General features: G+C 44.0%; 1 protein-coding gene across 2 annotated transcripts in view; it reads left to right on the forward strand.

Moving 5' to 3' along the window:
• Positions 1-1614: 1614 nt before the first annotated feature.
• The window catches only part of PRKAR1B (protein kinase cAMP-dependent type I regulatory subunit beta), a 94225-nt gene continuing 81214 nt past the window's right edge, over positions 1615-14625 (forward strand). The window contains exons 1-3 of one of the 2 annotated variants that reach the window (XM_027726230.2): positions 1615-1777; positions 2614-2817; positions 12236-12406. In XM_027726230.2, coding sequence (XP_027582031.1) covers positions 2641-2817; positions 12236-12406 — 348 coding nt within the window. In that variant the 5' untranslated portion in view covers positions 1615-1777; positions 2614-2640. The remainder of the gene's footprint in view (positions 1778-2613; positions 2818-12235; positions 12407-14625) is intronic. The other variant, XM_027726229.2, reaches the window with a different exon arrangement.

Raw genomic sequence — 14625 nt, forward strand, 5'->3', positions numbered from 1 at the left:
AAAGGATGCAAACCCGGGAGAGCCCCGAGGGCGGTGGAAGGGCTGAGGGGAACGGGAAGGCGCCAGACCACTTTCACATATATCGCTTCTCCCTCCTGTTTTCTCCCTGGAGGGATCAATGGGCACTGGCAGGAACTCACCAGGTTCTGTAGCAGCGTTATATACTTTGTAGTGTTCATTTTTATTAGTTAAGGTGTGTACATACTGTGCTCATATTGTACTAACGTGCTTTACACAACCTAATGTTTTGTGTTCTATTCTGGTGGATGCAATGAACATGCATCAAACTAAAGGGTCCTTTTCTTGAGTGATAATACTGAATTTAAAATACAATAAACTACAGAACTAATTAAAATTACTCTTCTATAAAAGCCCTGTGTTTGCCAGCAGAGTTTATTCTCTTGTTATGCTGCTCCTAGCTTGAGTGTGAGCCTTCAAAGTCTTTTTGTACCTTTTATTCTGTGGGAACCACGAGTGTTGAATTCCCTGGGAACAGAGGAAATGCTAGCATGCACTGGAGTATTCCTGACAGCACGTCCTGGTCCATGGCCACGTCCCTGCTGTGACCACCCTCCTCGCGGCCTTGCATGGAGGTGCTGCTGGGTGTTATGGCTTTGCTCTAAATACCCAAGGACGGACCTGGTGAGCCGCTCTTCCCAGAGCTTCCCGAGCTGTGCGTGCAGAAGGGCTGGTGGCTCACATGCCACGCTCCTGCCTCCATTCAATAGCCTGTCCTTCATGGCCAGGCTGTTGTCCTTTGTGGCCAGGTTGTCCTTCATGGTCAGCCCATCCTCCCCCATGCTCAGGCCACCTTTCATGGCCAGGCTGTCCCCTGTAGCCAGACCACCCTTCCTGGCCAGCCTACATTTCATGACCAGGCTGTTGTCCTTCCTGGCCATGCCTGTTCTTCACACTCTGGCCACCTTTCACACCTGTACTGTTCTTTGTGGCAGACCTTCATGGCCAAGTTGTCCTGCATGGCTGGACACCTTTCACATCCAGGCTGTCCTTTGCAACCAGGCTCATCCTTCCTGGCCAGGCCATGTTTCGTGGACAGAGTGTTGTTCTTCACGGCCAAGTTGTCCACCATGGACAGGCCACCTTTCACATACAGGCTGTCCTTGGTGGCTGGGCCCATCATTCCTGGCCAGACCATTGTCCATCGTGGCCAGACTGAACTTCATGGCCGGGGCACCTCCCTGACCAGTCTGGCCTCAGGCAGCCAGGCCAGGCCCTGCCATGCCCGCTGTGTGCCCGTTCGGAGCGGAGCAGGTCGGAGCGGTGCAGAACGGGTCAGTGCGGAGCGGAGCGGTGCAGAGAGGGTCAGTACAGAGGGGTCGGTGCGGTGCGGAGCGAAGCAGGTCGGTGCGGTCCGGAGCGGTGCAGAACGGGTCGGAGCGGGTCGGAGCGGGTCGGTGGGGTGCAGAACGGGTCGGAGCGGGTCGGTGGGGTGCAGAACGGGTCGGTGCGGTCCGGAGCGGTGCAGAGCGGGTCGGTGCGGTCCGTGCCGCCTCTCGGCGGAGGCGGTGGCGAAGCCGCGCCCGCCCGTGAGTGACGGCGGCGGCACTTCCTGCGGGCGAGCGGCGGCGGCGGGGCCGGAGCCTTTGTGCGGGAGCGGGAGGAGGGTCCCCGCGGCGCCCCGCGGCCCCGGGCGGGCGGGCAGGAGCGGGGGAGGCGGCGGCTGCAGTGCGGATACCGGCGGGGGAGCCCCTTCCTCCGCCTCCAGCGCCGGGAAGGACAGAGGAGGCGCCGCCGCTCCGCCGGCTCCGGACACCAGGTATTTACCGGCCCCTGCGCTCCCGGGGCCCGGCGGCGGGGCAGGGGCAGGGGCGGCCGGTCCGCCCCGCCGGGCGCGGGGGATGCGCTGCCGCGGGGACCGCCCGGCCGGGCCCGGAGCGCTTCCCGCGGCCTGCCCCGCACAGCCCCGCACAGCCCCGCACAGCCCCGGCCGCCCCCCGGGACTCACCAGCCCGGGCAGGGGCGGCTGGGGCCGCGGTAAAGCTGCCCTCGAGGTTTTGAGCTCGTAACAGAGCGGTCATATCCGCGCTGGTGGAAATAAAGAGGGGTTTGGGGTTGTTCTCCCCCCAGTCACCAGACTTCCCCTTGGGGGGTTCACTTCCCTTTGGGGGGCTCAATTCCCTTTTTGGGGGGCTCTGCCCGCTCCTCCCCAGCTCCCCCGGGGCCGGGAAGGGTCGCTCGCTGGGAAGGGGGGAGATGCTGAAATTGACCGAAAATGCCTCTGTCTGGGAAAGCTGGGCTTCTGCTGACAGTTCCCATGGGGATAGAAAAACAAGGCTTTACGCCATCATTTAACAGCTGTCTTTGAAACTCCTGGCCTCGTGGGGTTAATTGCACTGGATTTTTTTCCCCTCGGAGATTGATCGCTGTTTAGGAGTTAAAATCCTGGTTTTGTACTTACTGGGATGTTGATCTTACAAAGATGACACACTTCAGCGTTTCCACATACAGCCCTAGAACATTAAAACGTTCAGATTCAATTGCTCTTGAATGGGCATCAGGCAATGGTAAAAATGTCTTTGCTCCTTCAGATCTCTCTGACAAAGAATTTGGGAACTGTCTCTTATCTCTTTCTTGCACCATTTTCTTACCTAGGTCTGTTTTCTGTTTACAAGCCTGAAGATGGCTGCTGCTGCTTCCTGCAATGTGGAAGAAGATGAGAGCCTGAAGGGATGTGAACTCTATGTTCAGAAACACAACATCCAACAGATTTTAAAAGAGTGCATTGTAAACCTTTGCATAGCAAAGCCAGACCGACCCATGAAGTTCCTCAGAGAACACTTTGAAAAATTAGAAAAGGTCAGTGATTTTCAGGTGGCTTTCCATTTTCCATTTTTAAACTGGAAAAGATTGTTTAAAGAGTTTCCAATATTTTGGTACACTTTTTCTTTCAAATTTTCAATTATCATGAAACTGTGAAAAAGTAGACTGTTAGAAGAAAAGAAACCCAACTCTTCATTTGCTGATGTCTAATGTAATATTGGCTATTGTTTAGAATTTTCTGTGCAATATTATAATTCCTCATCAAACTGCACTTGTTAAAAATGACCCAAATTGTTATGATCATACTTTGTGTTGTGATATGTGGTATCCTGAACTTTCATCTGTGGGAAGAACCTTCCTGTGGGCACAAAACATGTTGTGCCCTGTTTATTCCAGTGTCAGGTGATGCGATTTTCCCTTCCTCTAAAACTAAACAAAATCAGGGAACCAGCCAGTTTTGAAAATCATTAAAACAGTTTGCTATTTAATTTCACTGCTCCCTCCCACCTGCAGTACTTATCCCAGGATTCTCTGACAAGGGATGCATTCAGAGAAACCTCACTTACTGTGACTGTCTTCTTAAGCGCCGTAGAGGGGGAAACATTTTAGAACATTCCCAGACAAATTCTTACTAAAGCCTATGGGAGTCTTTGCAGGAAGAGCATGTTCTGTGAGCACAGCTTTTCCCTGGGGATGAGATTCATCCAGAAATAAATGGGAGCACAGGGCAAGTTGTTGGCTATACAAGTCCTCAGCCTGCCAGAGAATTTATTCATATACTTAGTTTAAGAAGAGGATTATTTGCTTTTTTTTGAAGGAAACATCTGAAGTTTGTAGGCTTAAGAGATAAGTTTTATGTAGTTTCTTCCTTCAAGAGGCAGAATTTTATAAGGATAGAGTAAGAACAATAATAAACAGTGACTAATACATAAAGCTGGTATATTACCAGTGATGTAAAGCATTTTAAACATCTCACTGTCTGCTTTTCAGACACATTTCTGTATAGGTGAGTGTATACCAAATTCATGTAGTTTTAAAAGAACCCAATCATTGCATTGTGGTGGCAGCCCAGTAAGAATGCCTGTGACATCAGAGACGGGTAGGAAGTACAAGATGGTTTTTAATTCTAATGCTTATTATTAAAAAGAAACAATCTCTTAATTCTGCATATTCTAAAATTCTGACAGCCAAGACCCATTTTGAGAGAGTCAAAACTGTTGAATTTACTTTATTGTGTTATGAGTTCTTATCCATCATAATGAGTGCAGTTTTGGACTTCCAGAAAAGAAGGATAAGCACCATCTTTGAAAAAAAAAAGGAGTTAAAATATGCTGTAGTATTTTGGAATATGCTCCATAGCTAGAGGAATTGTACTAGGGGAGTTTGGCTTCACTGATCTAGACACAGTACATAGAATTGAAGCAGGAAGGCAGTTCCTACCATTGAGAAATTCTATATTTTTTCATTTAATCTCCTATTATTTCCCAAAGAACAGCAGATACCAGAACGCTGTAGGACATCAATCAGGATGCAAACACAGAAGCTGATGGATATCACTTGTCTCAAAATGGAAGGAGATGATTTAGAAACAACCAGTCTCAAGGCATCAAATGCAGAGAATATCATAGTTACTGTGGGAGGAAACAATCCAGGCACTGCCTCTCTAGAGCAGCCTGGGGGGCTAAGCCTGCTGAGCCTGAAGGCTTTAGGCTGCTCCTGGAGGTTTCCTGAACTGTAATTCCTGTTCCTGCAACAGTTTGACTTCCTTGTCCAACCATCTCTGAGGGCTTTCTTGGGATGAATTGCACTGTGGAGCATTTTCTGCTGCAGAATAATATTTTGACTTGGTTGGTTGCATAATACCAGTTGAAGGAAGGCTTGTAAAGATAGAGAAATTCTTTCAGTGAGTTTTATCCTGTTTTCATACACTTGTCATATGCAGCTAGTTTGAAGAATCATAATGGAATTGTTAATTTAGCAATTGTTAATTAGATTTTTGTATGTAAGTGAGCAATACCAATATGGCAAATTTGCTATTAGCTCCTTTAGTTTTGATCCTGTGCAGGGAGAGGAATGAAAATTTTTGGGTTTAAGCATGATTTTCTAAACAAAGTCATGCATTTTTCCACCCAAGTGTGGTATTTTGGGCTTTTTTTCCAAACTCATTAAAACAGACAACACGTTCCACTGAAGAGAGCAGTAGAATAACAGTTTATCTGTCAAAAAATCATGTGGGCACTTTGGAGATGAAGTGTAGGATATTTTTCGAGTGATTAAAAAAGGAACTCGTGGAAAATATGAAGAGCTTGATCCACAGCAATATACTGGAGCTACCTCAGAGGTGAATTTTAAAAAAAAGTGTATTTCATTTTGCTAATTCTTAACTCCATCTCACAAAATCAACTCATAAAAGCAAGATTTATTATGATATGCAAGATCAGACTGGATTATAAATGCTTTTCACCTCACTTCTGATGACATCAGAGTTGGGTCCACTGCCTTCAGCCCACATCTGTGCTGCTAAATTAGAATGGGTCAGGGACTAACCCCTGACCCCACGACACTGACTGGCCCCAAACATAATTCTTAGGTCTAACAGGTCTAGGAGCAGGTTTGTTTTGGCAGGAGTCTGTAGGAGCAGCTGAGAACAGAGCCAGGGAATGAGCTGATGGTTGGGGGATGTGGACTGTCTTGGGCTGGTGCTCAGGCCCGTGGCTGGGCCTCTTTTATTTCACAGTATGGACGTGGCCTGAGAGGGCTGTAGAGTGAGAATGTGAACAAATACTTAGGAATAATGTGCTGGAGATTGAGGTTTGATGTTTGATTTCATGGTCATCACTTTCAGCTGGAAGAGTGCCCAGGTTAGAAAGAAATGCCCGATGCCTTTCTAAATTTGCAGCTTATTTGTATCAAGTAAAATATTAAAAAAACATGAAAACTCTGAAAATAGTTGTAGCAGAACTTTAATAGATATTTTTCAGTTCACTTAATACTGTCAGGACCTGCTTGTCTTAAGATGCCAGTAATTGCTTGGAATCAGCCTATATTTCTATATACTGAAGTTTGCAAGTCGGTTTTCATATGTTGTGACCTAAAGACTTCAAGATGACATCTACTCTGATCACATTAACAGCTACTTTGTAAAAATCTGTAACATGCCCTTGAGTACAGAAAAAAACTGAAAACAGTTTAGGTACTTGAGATTTTAAAAACTGTCATGTTTCCTTTAAATTATTTGTTTTATGTTTCCCTGTGACTGTATAGAATTTCATGTTGGTGGATGGGGTGAGGAAAGCCCTTCCCTTTGGGGCATTAGTTGGCTCTTTTAGAGTGTGGGAATAGATGTTAGCTAAGAAATTGTGGCATTATTTAAATAGCTGTTATAAGGTCCTGTTTACTTGAGGACTAAAGAAGGCATAGCAGAAAAAACAAGGAAGCCATATTTTGTCTCTGGTTCTTACTTTATGTAGAAAAAGTTAATTACTAAGAAGTTACAGGCAAAGCTTTATATTTTCAGCCATATTGAGACTGCAAAACTTTAATTGGTGTCAGGCTGTTTAGTGCCATGATTATATGATCAAAGGTGGAGTTGTCTTGCCAGGCTAAGCTTGACTGTTCAGAAGGAAAAAAAAAATTAGAATAAAGAGTAGAACTAATGAAGAAAATGGCACAAAACAAGGGGAGGCAGCAGGAACCTGCAGGATATGTTTAGGCATTGCTGGGTGCTTTGCTGAAGCCATTTTGCACGCAGTGTATTTCAGAGCAGTGGCTGTGCTGGCTGAGCCAGGCTTTGCTGGTACCTTCTGGACCTGAGCTCTATCCAAATCCCCTCTGTTGCCCTCAGTACATACAGGAAATACTATCTTGCTCTAATAAAATTATTGTCTTGGATTGCGGCGGATTGGCAGTTTTTATGGATGCGGGCTGATGCTGCGTGTCTTAAGGTACCACTGGAAAGAGAATTTTGGGAAAACCTGGACCGAACCATCTGTCATTAAAAAAATTGCGCTGCCCCACGTAGCTCCTCCTGGCGGCGTCAGCCAGTGCTGCAGCCCGGCGCTTGAGTGACAGGTTTGCTGTGAACTGGCATCGAAAAGAAAGGGTGTAGTGAACCACAAAGTCACTCACTGTTAGTGAAATACGCGGTATTTATTTGTCATAAAGAGTTTCAGAACCAAAGGCATTCGAGCACCAAAATTTGAGCATTAGGCTTTTCTTCTGCGACAGCGTTCTCTCTCAGTGTTTACATTTTGTCCCAAAAGGAAATTTTTCAGTCAGTAATTTCCACCAGAACCTGTCCAAGCCAATAAAATTCACTCTTATAAGTACAGGTGATGATGCTAAGTATAACTCATTCCTTTCAGGTAGGCTGGGGAGAGGTTATGGATTGGAAGGAAAATCCTGTGGAGGAAAAACTATATTAAAAAAATGCATTAACTAAGCAGTTTCATGAAGACTAGTAACACAAATACTTCTGTGTCTTTCAAAGCTTGCAAAGCAGTTGGGTGGTATCTGCTTGGTGGTCAGAAATGAGGGTAAAGCGTGAGGGAATGTACCTGAGCTACCTGAGACACTGAGGAAGCACAGTGATGGGGGCACCAGCTGCCCTTGCTGTGTGACTGTGTTTCTGAGCAGGCTTGGGCAGCCTCTGCTCCTGCCTCTCCTCTGATATCAGTACTGGGAAGAGCTGGATGAAAATTGGCTCAGGTGGGACCTCTGTGATTGCTGCAGTCAGCCCCAGGCAGTGCGTGAGAGGTATCAAAAACAGGGTCTGTGTTTTGGAACGTGACCTCTCTTACTTTACTGTGAGTCGAGGGTAAAAAAGTAGGGAAGAGGTGGTGATGGGTTGAGATACTGGAGACACTGGGGAGGGGGAAAGACGAGAAGTGTTAACAAATTGCAGGAGGTAAAAGGATGCCAGTAAAGGGTCTGCAGAAGGTCAGTGATGCAGCGTGAGTGTCATAGAGTAGGTGGATTTTTGGCAGAAGAATTTTGTCTAGATGTGAAATTACGAATGAGCTGAGATGAACAAAAGCCACAGAGGATATAGTAATAGTAATCAAAGTGGTGGATAACTATGGAGTGGGTAAACACATTAGTGGGAGGAGTGGATGTTAAAGATATTTCTTAGAGATGCTGTAGAGGAAAAGGCAGCACATCCTGTGGGGAAGACAGTGGAAAAATAGTTGGGATTGTGTGAATAATCTCTGATGACAAGGCTGAATGATCATACAGATTGTCCGTGTGGCAAAGATAAGACTGGAAAGGACATTAAGACCTCCCAAATTTCTCCTGCTTTCAGTGATGGCATCAGTCAGTCCTGTGCTTCCAGCAAAGCGAAATGCTTTGCCTTTGGCCTTTATTGGTTGCTATAAATCATCATGTCAGTCTCCAGGAGTGGTGGGTGGGTGTTAGAAACCTTCCTGGATTGAGAGCATTTCCTCTGGGTCAGTTCCAGTGCAAAGAGAGATTAGTTACCTGTGCATGAACTGCACATCCTGCACATCTTCTGTGGATAATCCATGTCTGTCAGTCAGAAAACTTTATGAGTGCGCTTGAGGGGGAAAAAAAAGTCATTTAGGAAAGACTTTTCACAACTGTAGCTAGGTTTTTGGTCACTGGTGACATGGTTTGAACAGAAGTGGGATTAGATTACAGATATATGAAATACAGTTATTGCCACACAGCAGCATTGGTTTATAGGTTTGGGGTGTGTTGGACTGTGGCAGTGACACTGGGGGCTTCAGTCAGTGGTGCACACCTGGTCCCCTACTGCCACTTAAGGCTCCCTAAAATATATGACATGTCCACTGGGGCTGACAGATGTGACACAGGACAGCGTGAGACTTGTGTCCTCAGCTGCAGCCGAAATCTGAGCAAGGTCACCCAGAATGGCACTGGACCACAGTCTGGATCAGACCCTACAAGTCAGGAGCTTCTCCACTGAGGCCAGGGAAGGCACTGCTGTGAAGGGAACAAGATGCTCAGAGAGACTTGGTCAAAGGCAATTACTCTGTCTTGCAGTTGTGTCTTCCATGTGCTTTCTCATTTTAAGGTGGACATAATTGGGCAGTATGGTTGTGAGTTATCAGTGCCATCACAAGAGAGAGAGAGGGAGCTATCACTTGTTGTCATGACAACAAAAGATGATGAGGTGTTTACTTGAAATTGAGTTCCACACAAGGATTCACATCGAGCCGCGTCTGAAGATCCGTGTTCGAAGAACTGTTCTTCACACAGTTGATTCCTCCTTTAAAATATTGGCTGCATCTGTGCAGTTTTTCCCCAGGATATCTGGAAGATGGCTCTCTGAAAGCTTAACCCAGGACAGAGCACATACTTTTATTTCCAAAAGGCACGCTTTAGTTCAGGAGTGGGGATCCCACCTAGACTCCAAATAGCGACGTATGGAAAAGCCAGCCAGTCAACTGTCTGCTGTTTATGTAAAAGGAGTTTGTAGTGAAGAGACTTCCTTTTGAGATGAATCACACAGTAACTCACTTTTATAATCCTTTAATATCTTTTGGGGCTTCTAAAAGTATTTAAGTTTAAAAGCATGCTTTGTAGTATTAATTTTATCTCACTGAGCTTTCTTTTGTGTATAAATCTGTGCTGGGGCAGAGGAGGTATTATTTATTAATTCCTTGGAAGTGCCTTTTATGCAATGTGTACTGAAAAGGAAGTGTGTATTTGATATTCAAATGGGGCAAACTACTACCCTTCTCTCTGAGTAAATATACTGTGTATAAAAAGAACTATGTGAGTGCTGCATACCATTAGTTAACTGGCTGCCCTCTTGTTGTACTTAACCTTTTAGTGTACTTTCAGCTGCTACTGTTCAGAAAGGTCTTCATTACCTTTCAGTTAAGCCTATGACTAAGGTGCATTTGATTTTGTTCATTTAACATAAAGAAAATGTTTACAGTGCCAGAGATACCTAAGCTACAATAGTCAGCAATGTTATTTGAAATTCTTCAGCCGTAACTTTCGTTTTGAGTCATGAGATAAATGAAATACAATGATAATATATAGCACAGGTTTGTTTTTGAAATATTTGTGTTTCTACAAGTGCCTGATTGTAGTTAAGGAGAGACAGTCAGAGAGGTGTAGGGAAGAAGTTAATAGAATGCTTAAGTAGGACCTGCAGTTCTTACATGATAGGAAAAATCATGTAAGTCATGATGAGTCATTTTTTACATACCTAGTGCTGCTATTTGAAATTTGAATGTAAAATGAAAAAGTTTCAGTAAGGATTTAATACATAGGAAGGCAAGTTTTTTTCCTTTTTTTTTTTTTTTTTTTTTTTTTTTTTTTTTTTTTTTTTTTTTTTTTTTTTTTTTTTTTCCTGGTTACAGCACTTAGCTCAATTGTGTTATGGTCTGGGAGTTATGTTATAATCCCAATTTAAAAAACCTCAACTGATCTCAGAGAAGTACCACAGAACTTGGTACTTTTTGAGGCAGGTCAGGATCTTGAAAAGTCAGAGCTTTAGCCAGCCCTTTACCTTGTATCTCTGAGCTTGTCTCCTAAATATTTCAGTAGTCTCTTATTCAAAACAAGAATGTGTGACTTGTTACTTTGAGTCATGCAGCATGGGAAATACTGTTCAGTTATTTAATTCAAGTAGAAATAGTGCATCAAAAGCTGGTGTCAAAGGCTCCTTAGGTTAAGGAGAGGGACAATGTAGGTGATGGTCAGGAAAGAAAGTGGAATAAGACCAGAAAAGACAAGTGGCATGTCTGGATTTGTCAGACATTTGTAAACATCAATGGCAAAACATATATTAATCATCTGTTTTTCTTACAAGCTTAAAAATTGTGAGCTTGTGCCAGTTTTCTGGTGTCATACCTGATGAGTTACTGATAACTCATTTCCTCTGTCAGTGAGACCAACTGGCTGTGTTGATAATCTGCCACTTGTCTAGTGCTGGTGCTCCCAGATGCTCCCTCCTCCATCGAGTCCATATCTTAGTTCTGATTGGAAAGTCTCACTGGAAATTAGCTGTGTGAGATGGGGGCCAGGTTCTGGCACCCCTGTCAAAGGATTGTTGGTTTATGGGGTGTACAGGGAGCTCAGCATTGCTGTGTTTTCTTTTGGGTAGCCTGCAATGCTGCTGATCTGAATTGTCTGAGCAGTGTTGGAGTTGCTCAGGGAGCCATTGGATGATAAGTGGATACTTGTACATCAATCAACATAACACTGAGGCTATCAGGGTGTGGGTTTTGCCTACAGCTATGTAGGAGATGAGAGCAAATAAAATACTGGGCTGCTGCTGCACCAGAGAGCCTTCTTACAGTGCTTGTGTGTCTCCTTCATGTGCCCTTTACTTTTCTGTATCAGACAAGCTGAGAACAGAACATATGGTCCATCCCATCTCCAGTTCTCTGAGTTTAGAGAGGATCAGCCAAGACTTGAATGAACCAGCCAAAAAGGCACTGATGAAGTAGTGAAGGCAGTTTGTTGTGGTGTGTTGTGGACAGGATGTCAGGCTGAGGGGGCACTAGGGGGTGAGAAGGTGGGCTGGGTCTGAGCACACAGGCCCCTGTTCCTTTGGCTGACAGATGCAAAGGGAATTTTACTCCTTTCCCTCGAATCCCAGGAAGCTGAGGGGTAGAACATGGGGCTCTGGGAAAATGCTATAATTATGGGTAATTTTGTTTGTCTCACTTCTTTAGAAGTCAAATGCAGCATATGAATTGACAAAGTCTTGCAACTCTGATGTCCTTTATTGGAGGTTTTCTATACTGTTTCCTGCTCTTGTTACTTTCTCTACAGGGATTCCCCTTCCTATTTTATTGCCCGTTCCATGAGCATGAAATTTGGAGAATAACCTCCCTATTGGCCAGCTGGTGCTAGGCCAGCCATAATTTTTCATAGCCCTCTGGAGCCTACCTTGGATCTTATTTGCTTGGAAGTAACCCCATTGATTGTAAATGTGTTATATGGCAGAAATTCTGGAGTAGGGAGCATCTTTGTTGTTTCTGGTGATAGTAAGCTTGCAAAGCAGAGCAAGATGAAGAAACCTATCTAATATATTGGTGTGTGACTTCTGATACGTTATCTGTACAAGAGACAAAGATATGTACAAGCCAACTGAGAAAATAACAGCTGTGCTGTTGGAGAGTAAGCAAAAGAGGCTTGTTGGTTTGCTTTCTCAGCCAGGAGTAGCTGCAAAAATATGCTCGCAGTTTATATACATTGGTTTCCATTATGTGGAAGAAAGAGTTGAACAGGTCAAGTACTGGAGTGATGATACCTGTACACACACTGTAGTTAATGCTGCTCACATGGAATTTTTCATTTTCCTCCAGCAGTACACATGTGTAAATTGACAGTCATCCAAACGTAGAAGTGAAGGGCTTGCTGGTAGTCATAAAAGAAGAGTGAACTGAGTATATCCAACAAGGGAGCTACATGGGTAAGAGATGTTTTATTGTCTCTTTTTGCCTTGCAGGAGGAATGCAAACAAATACTGGCTCGGCAGAAATCCAGTTCCCAGTCTGATTCTCATGACGATGAGATTTCCCCTCCTCCTCCCAACCCAGTGGTCAAAGCCCGGCGCAGGAGAGGGGGGGTCAGTGCAGAAGTGTACACTGAGGAAGATGCTGTTTCTTACGTCAGAAAGGTAATGTGTCACCATCTCTCTGGTTCTGAGAGGTACAGCACAATTCAGTGGCTCAGATTTTGCTCATAATTTGGACTCACGGGTCAGCCTGTAGGGTGTGTTCTCACTCCATCATGGGCATGGTTTGACCATCTTCACACTCAAGTTCTTTTGCTGCATTCTTGACTAAGTGCTTTCACCATCAATGGGGCTTCAACATTTTCTGTTCCTTCCTTTTTGAGATGTGCTGCTCATCTGTTTCCCCATCTAACAGTGTCAGTATTTCTCAGCTGTTTCCTTGATAATCACTGACCTCAGCATCTTCTGAGTTTGGTCAGAACCTCACACTTTTGGAGAGCAGCTTTTTTATTGCTTAATTTCCTGCTCCCCCCCCCAAAAAAAAAACCCCAAACAAACGCAATTCTACCTCAAGTTTTCTTCTAACCTAAGTCATTTAGGTTTCCTCAGTGTGGCTCTCCACGTTGATTGGCTACCACCTAACCAGATTTTGGAAATCTGTTGACCATACTTGGGCAATTTTATGTGACCGTTGTCTTTGAAGGAATGCCAATCCCAAATGAGGTAATTTCTTCACTAGGAGCTCTAATTTGGGCTTCTATTTTTTTTAACTGCCTTTTTCACAAAAGTATCTAGCTATGTCGTGGCTTTGAGATCTCTTAATAACTCTGCAAAACAGTTTGAAGCTGTCTAAAGCTTTCAAAGGTTATTAAAAGAGAGATGTTACAATAGCATATGTCATGTTTGTTTAGGGAACCAGGCTCAAAATATATTTCATAAGGTTGACAGATGCTACTAATGTGCTTTTGTGCACGCCTGGAGTAGCTTTAACTCAAAGAGCTTTTTCTTTATGGGAATACATTTTGTCAGTCACTGTTTCTTGGCAGAATACTTTTTGCCTTTGCAGTCAGATGTGCTTTTGTCATCCACTTATGATACAAGTTCACTGGCTGCTCTGGGCACTTCTGTCCCAAGAAACAAAGAATTAGGAGAGCCAGTCATCCTTAAAACAAGTATGGAGGAGTATTCCTGTGGCAGTTAAATAATTCTTGCATGTATACAGTAAATTTTAACTGCACTGTGGTCAAGCTATTAATGCCCTGCACTGTTAAAAAACTTGCATGATACTTCAAAAGCCACTTCCAAACACTTCTTTCTGCACAGTTCGCAATACCCCCCCTAAAAAACCTCCATGAAGAGATCACATTTGTTTGAGCTTATTATGGGTTCCATCTGACTCTTCTGAAAATCAAAGGAAATGTTCCTCCCTACCCTCTGAGTAATTCTGTTATGTTTCTAATGGAACCTGAAGTTAACTTTGTTTTCTTCATTTTCTGATTGTGATGCCTTTAAGTCCAGACAGTAGCAAGGATAGGCAAGAACCAGAAGAAGCAATACAAATCACGTTCTGTGTGTTCTGTGATTAAGGTTATTATGATTTTAATATCCTAGGAACTGACTGAGCTTAAATAATAATAATTTAGGGGACGATTTCTTGTAAAGCCACAGATGCTGCAAGGAATATAGAACTAGCATTGGAAGGGGTTTGTGTCAGTGCTTTGTCTTCTACCATAAGCAAATGAATCCCATGGTGAATCCCATGGATGTGTGTTTTTGACAGAGATTTCTAGAATACAGAAATAAAGGTAGACACTGAAAGGACAAATTATGAAATCTTAAAGGGTAAAAAGCAAGGCAAAGGTTGTGTTAGACTATTGGAAACAGATGGAATTTTAGATAGTAGTCAGGACTAACCTCTGACTTGAATTCAGGTGTTGGATAGAAACACATCTGGGTCATAAGCCAATTTGAATGTTCCCCTGAAGGGATGGTGAGCTATGGAATGAGTAGTGCTAAAGGCAAGGCAGTGAGTTAAGTTGCTGGAGAGCAAATCAAAAGAGATTTAACTTTGTGGTTTGAGCAAGCACATGGCATGGCTCCATTCAGAGGAGCACTGAGGAAGATCCCTGCGGAGGGTTATTTTGTTGCTTCATTCCTGAACTAGAGAAAGCAGTATTTGTCAACACATCTGGCATGACATAATAAGCAACTAACAGAACAGGAATCTTGCTTTAAAGAGAGTTATCAGCTTGAAGAGAAGATTCAGTATTACTTGGAAGAGTGATGTAAGAAATGGTTGAGTGATTCTTCCCAGCGCTGGATTTTGGTCAGATGCCTGGTTACATCTCAAGAATCTCTCCCCTGTTTTCTGTGTCCCTGCC

This window comes from Pipra filicauda, unplaced genomic scaffold (assembly GCF_003945595.2).
Source record: "Pipra filicauda isolate LSUMZ 115617 unplaced genomic scaffold, ASM394559v2 scaffold129_size2064235_pilon, whole genome shotgun sequence".
NCBI lineage: Eukaryota > Metazoa > Chordata > Aves > Passeriformes > Pipridae > Pipra > Pipra filicauda.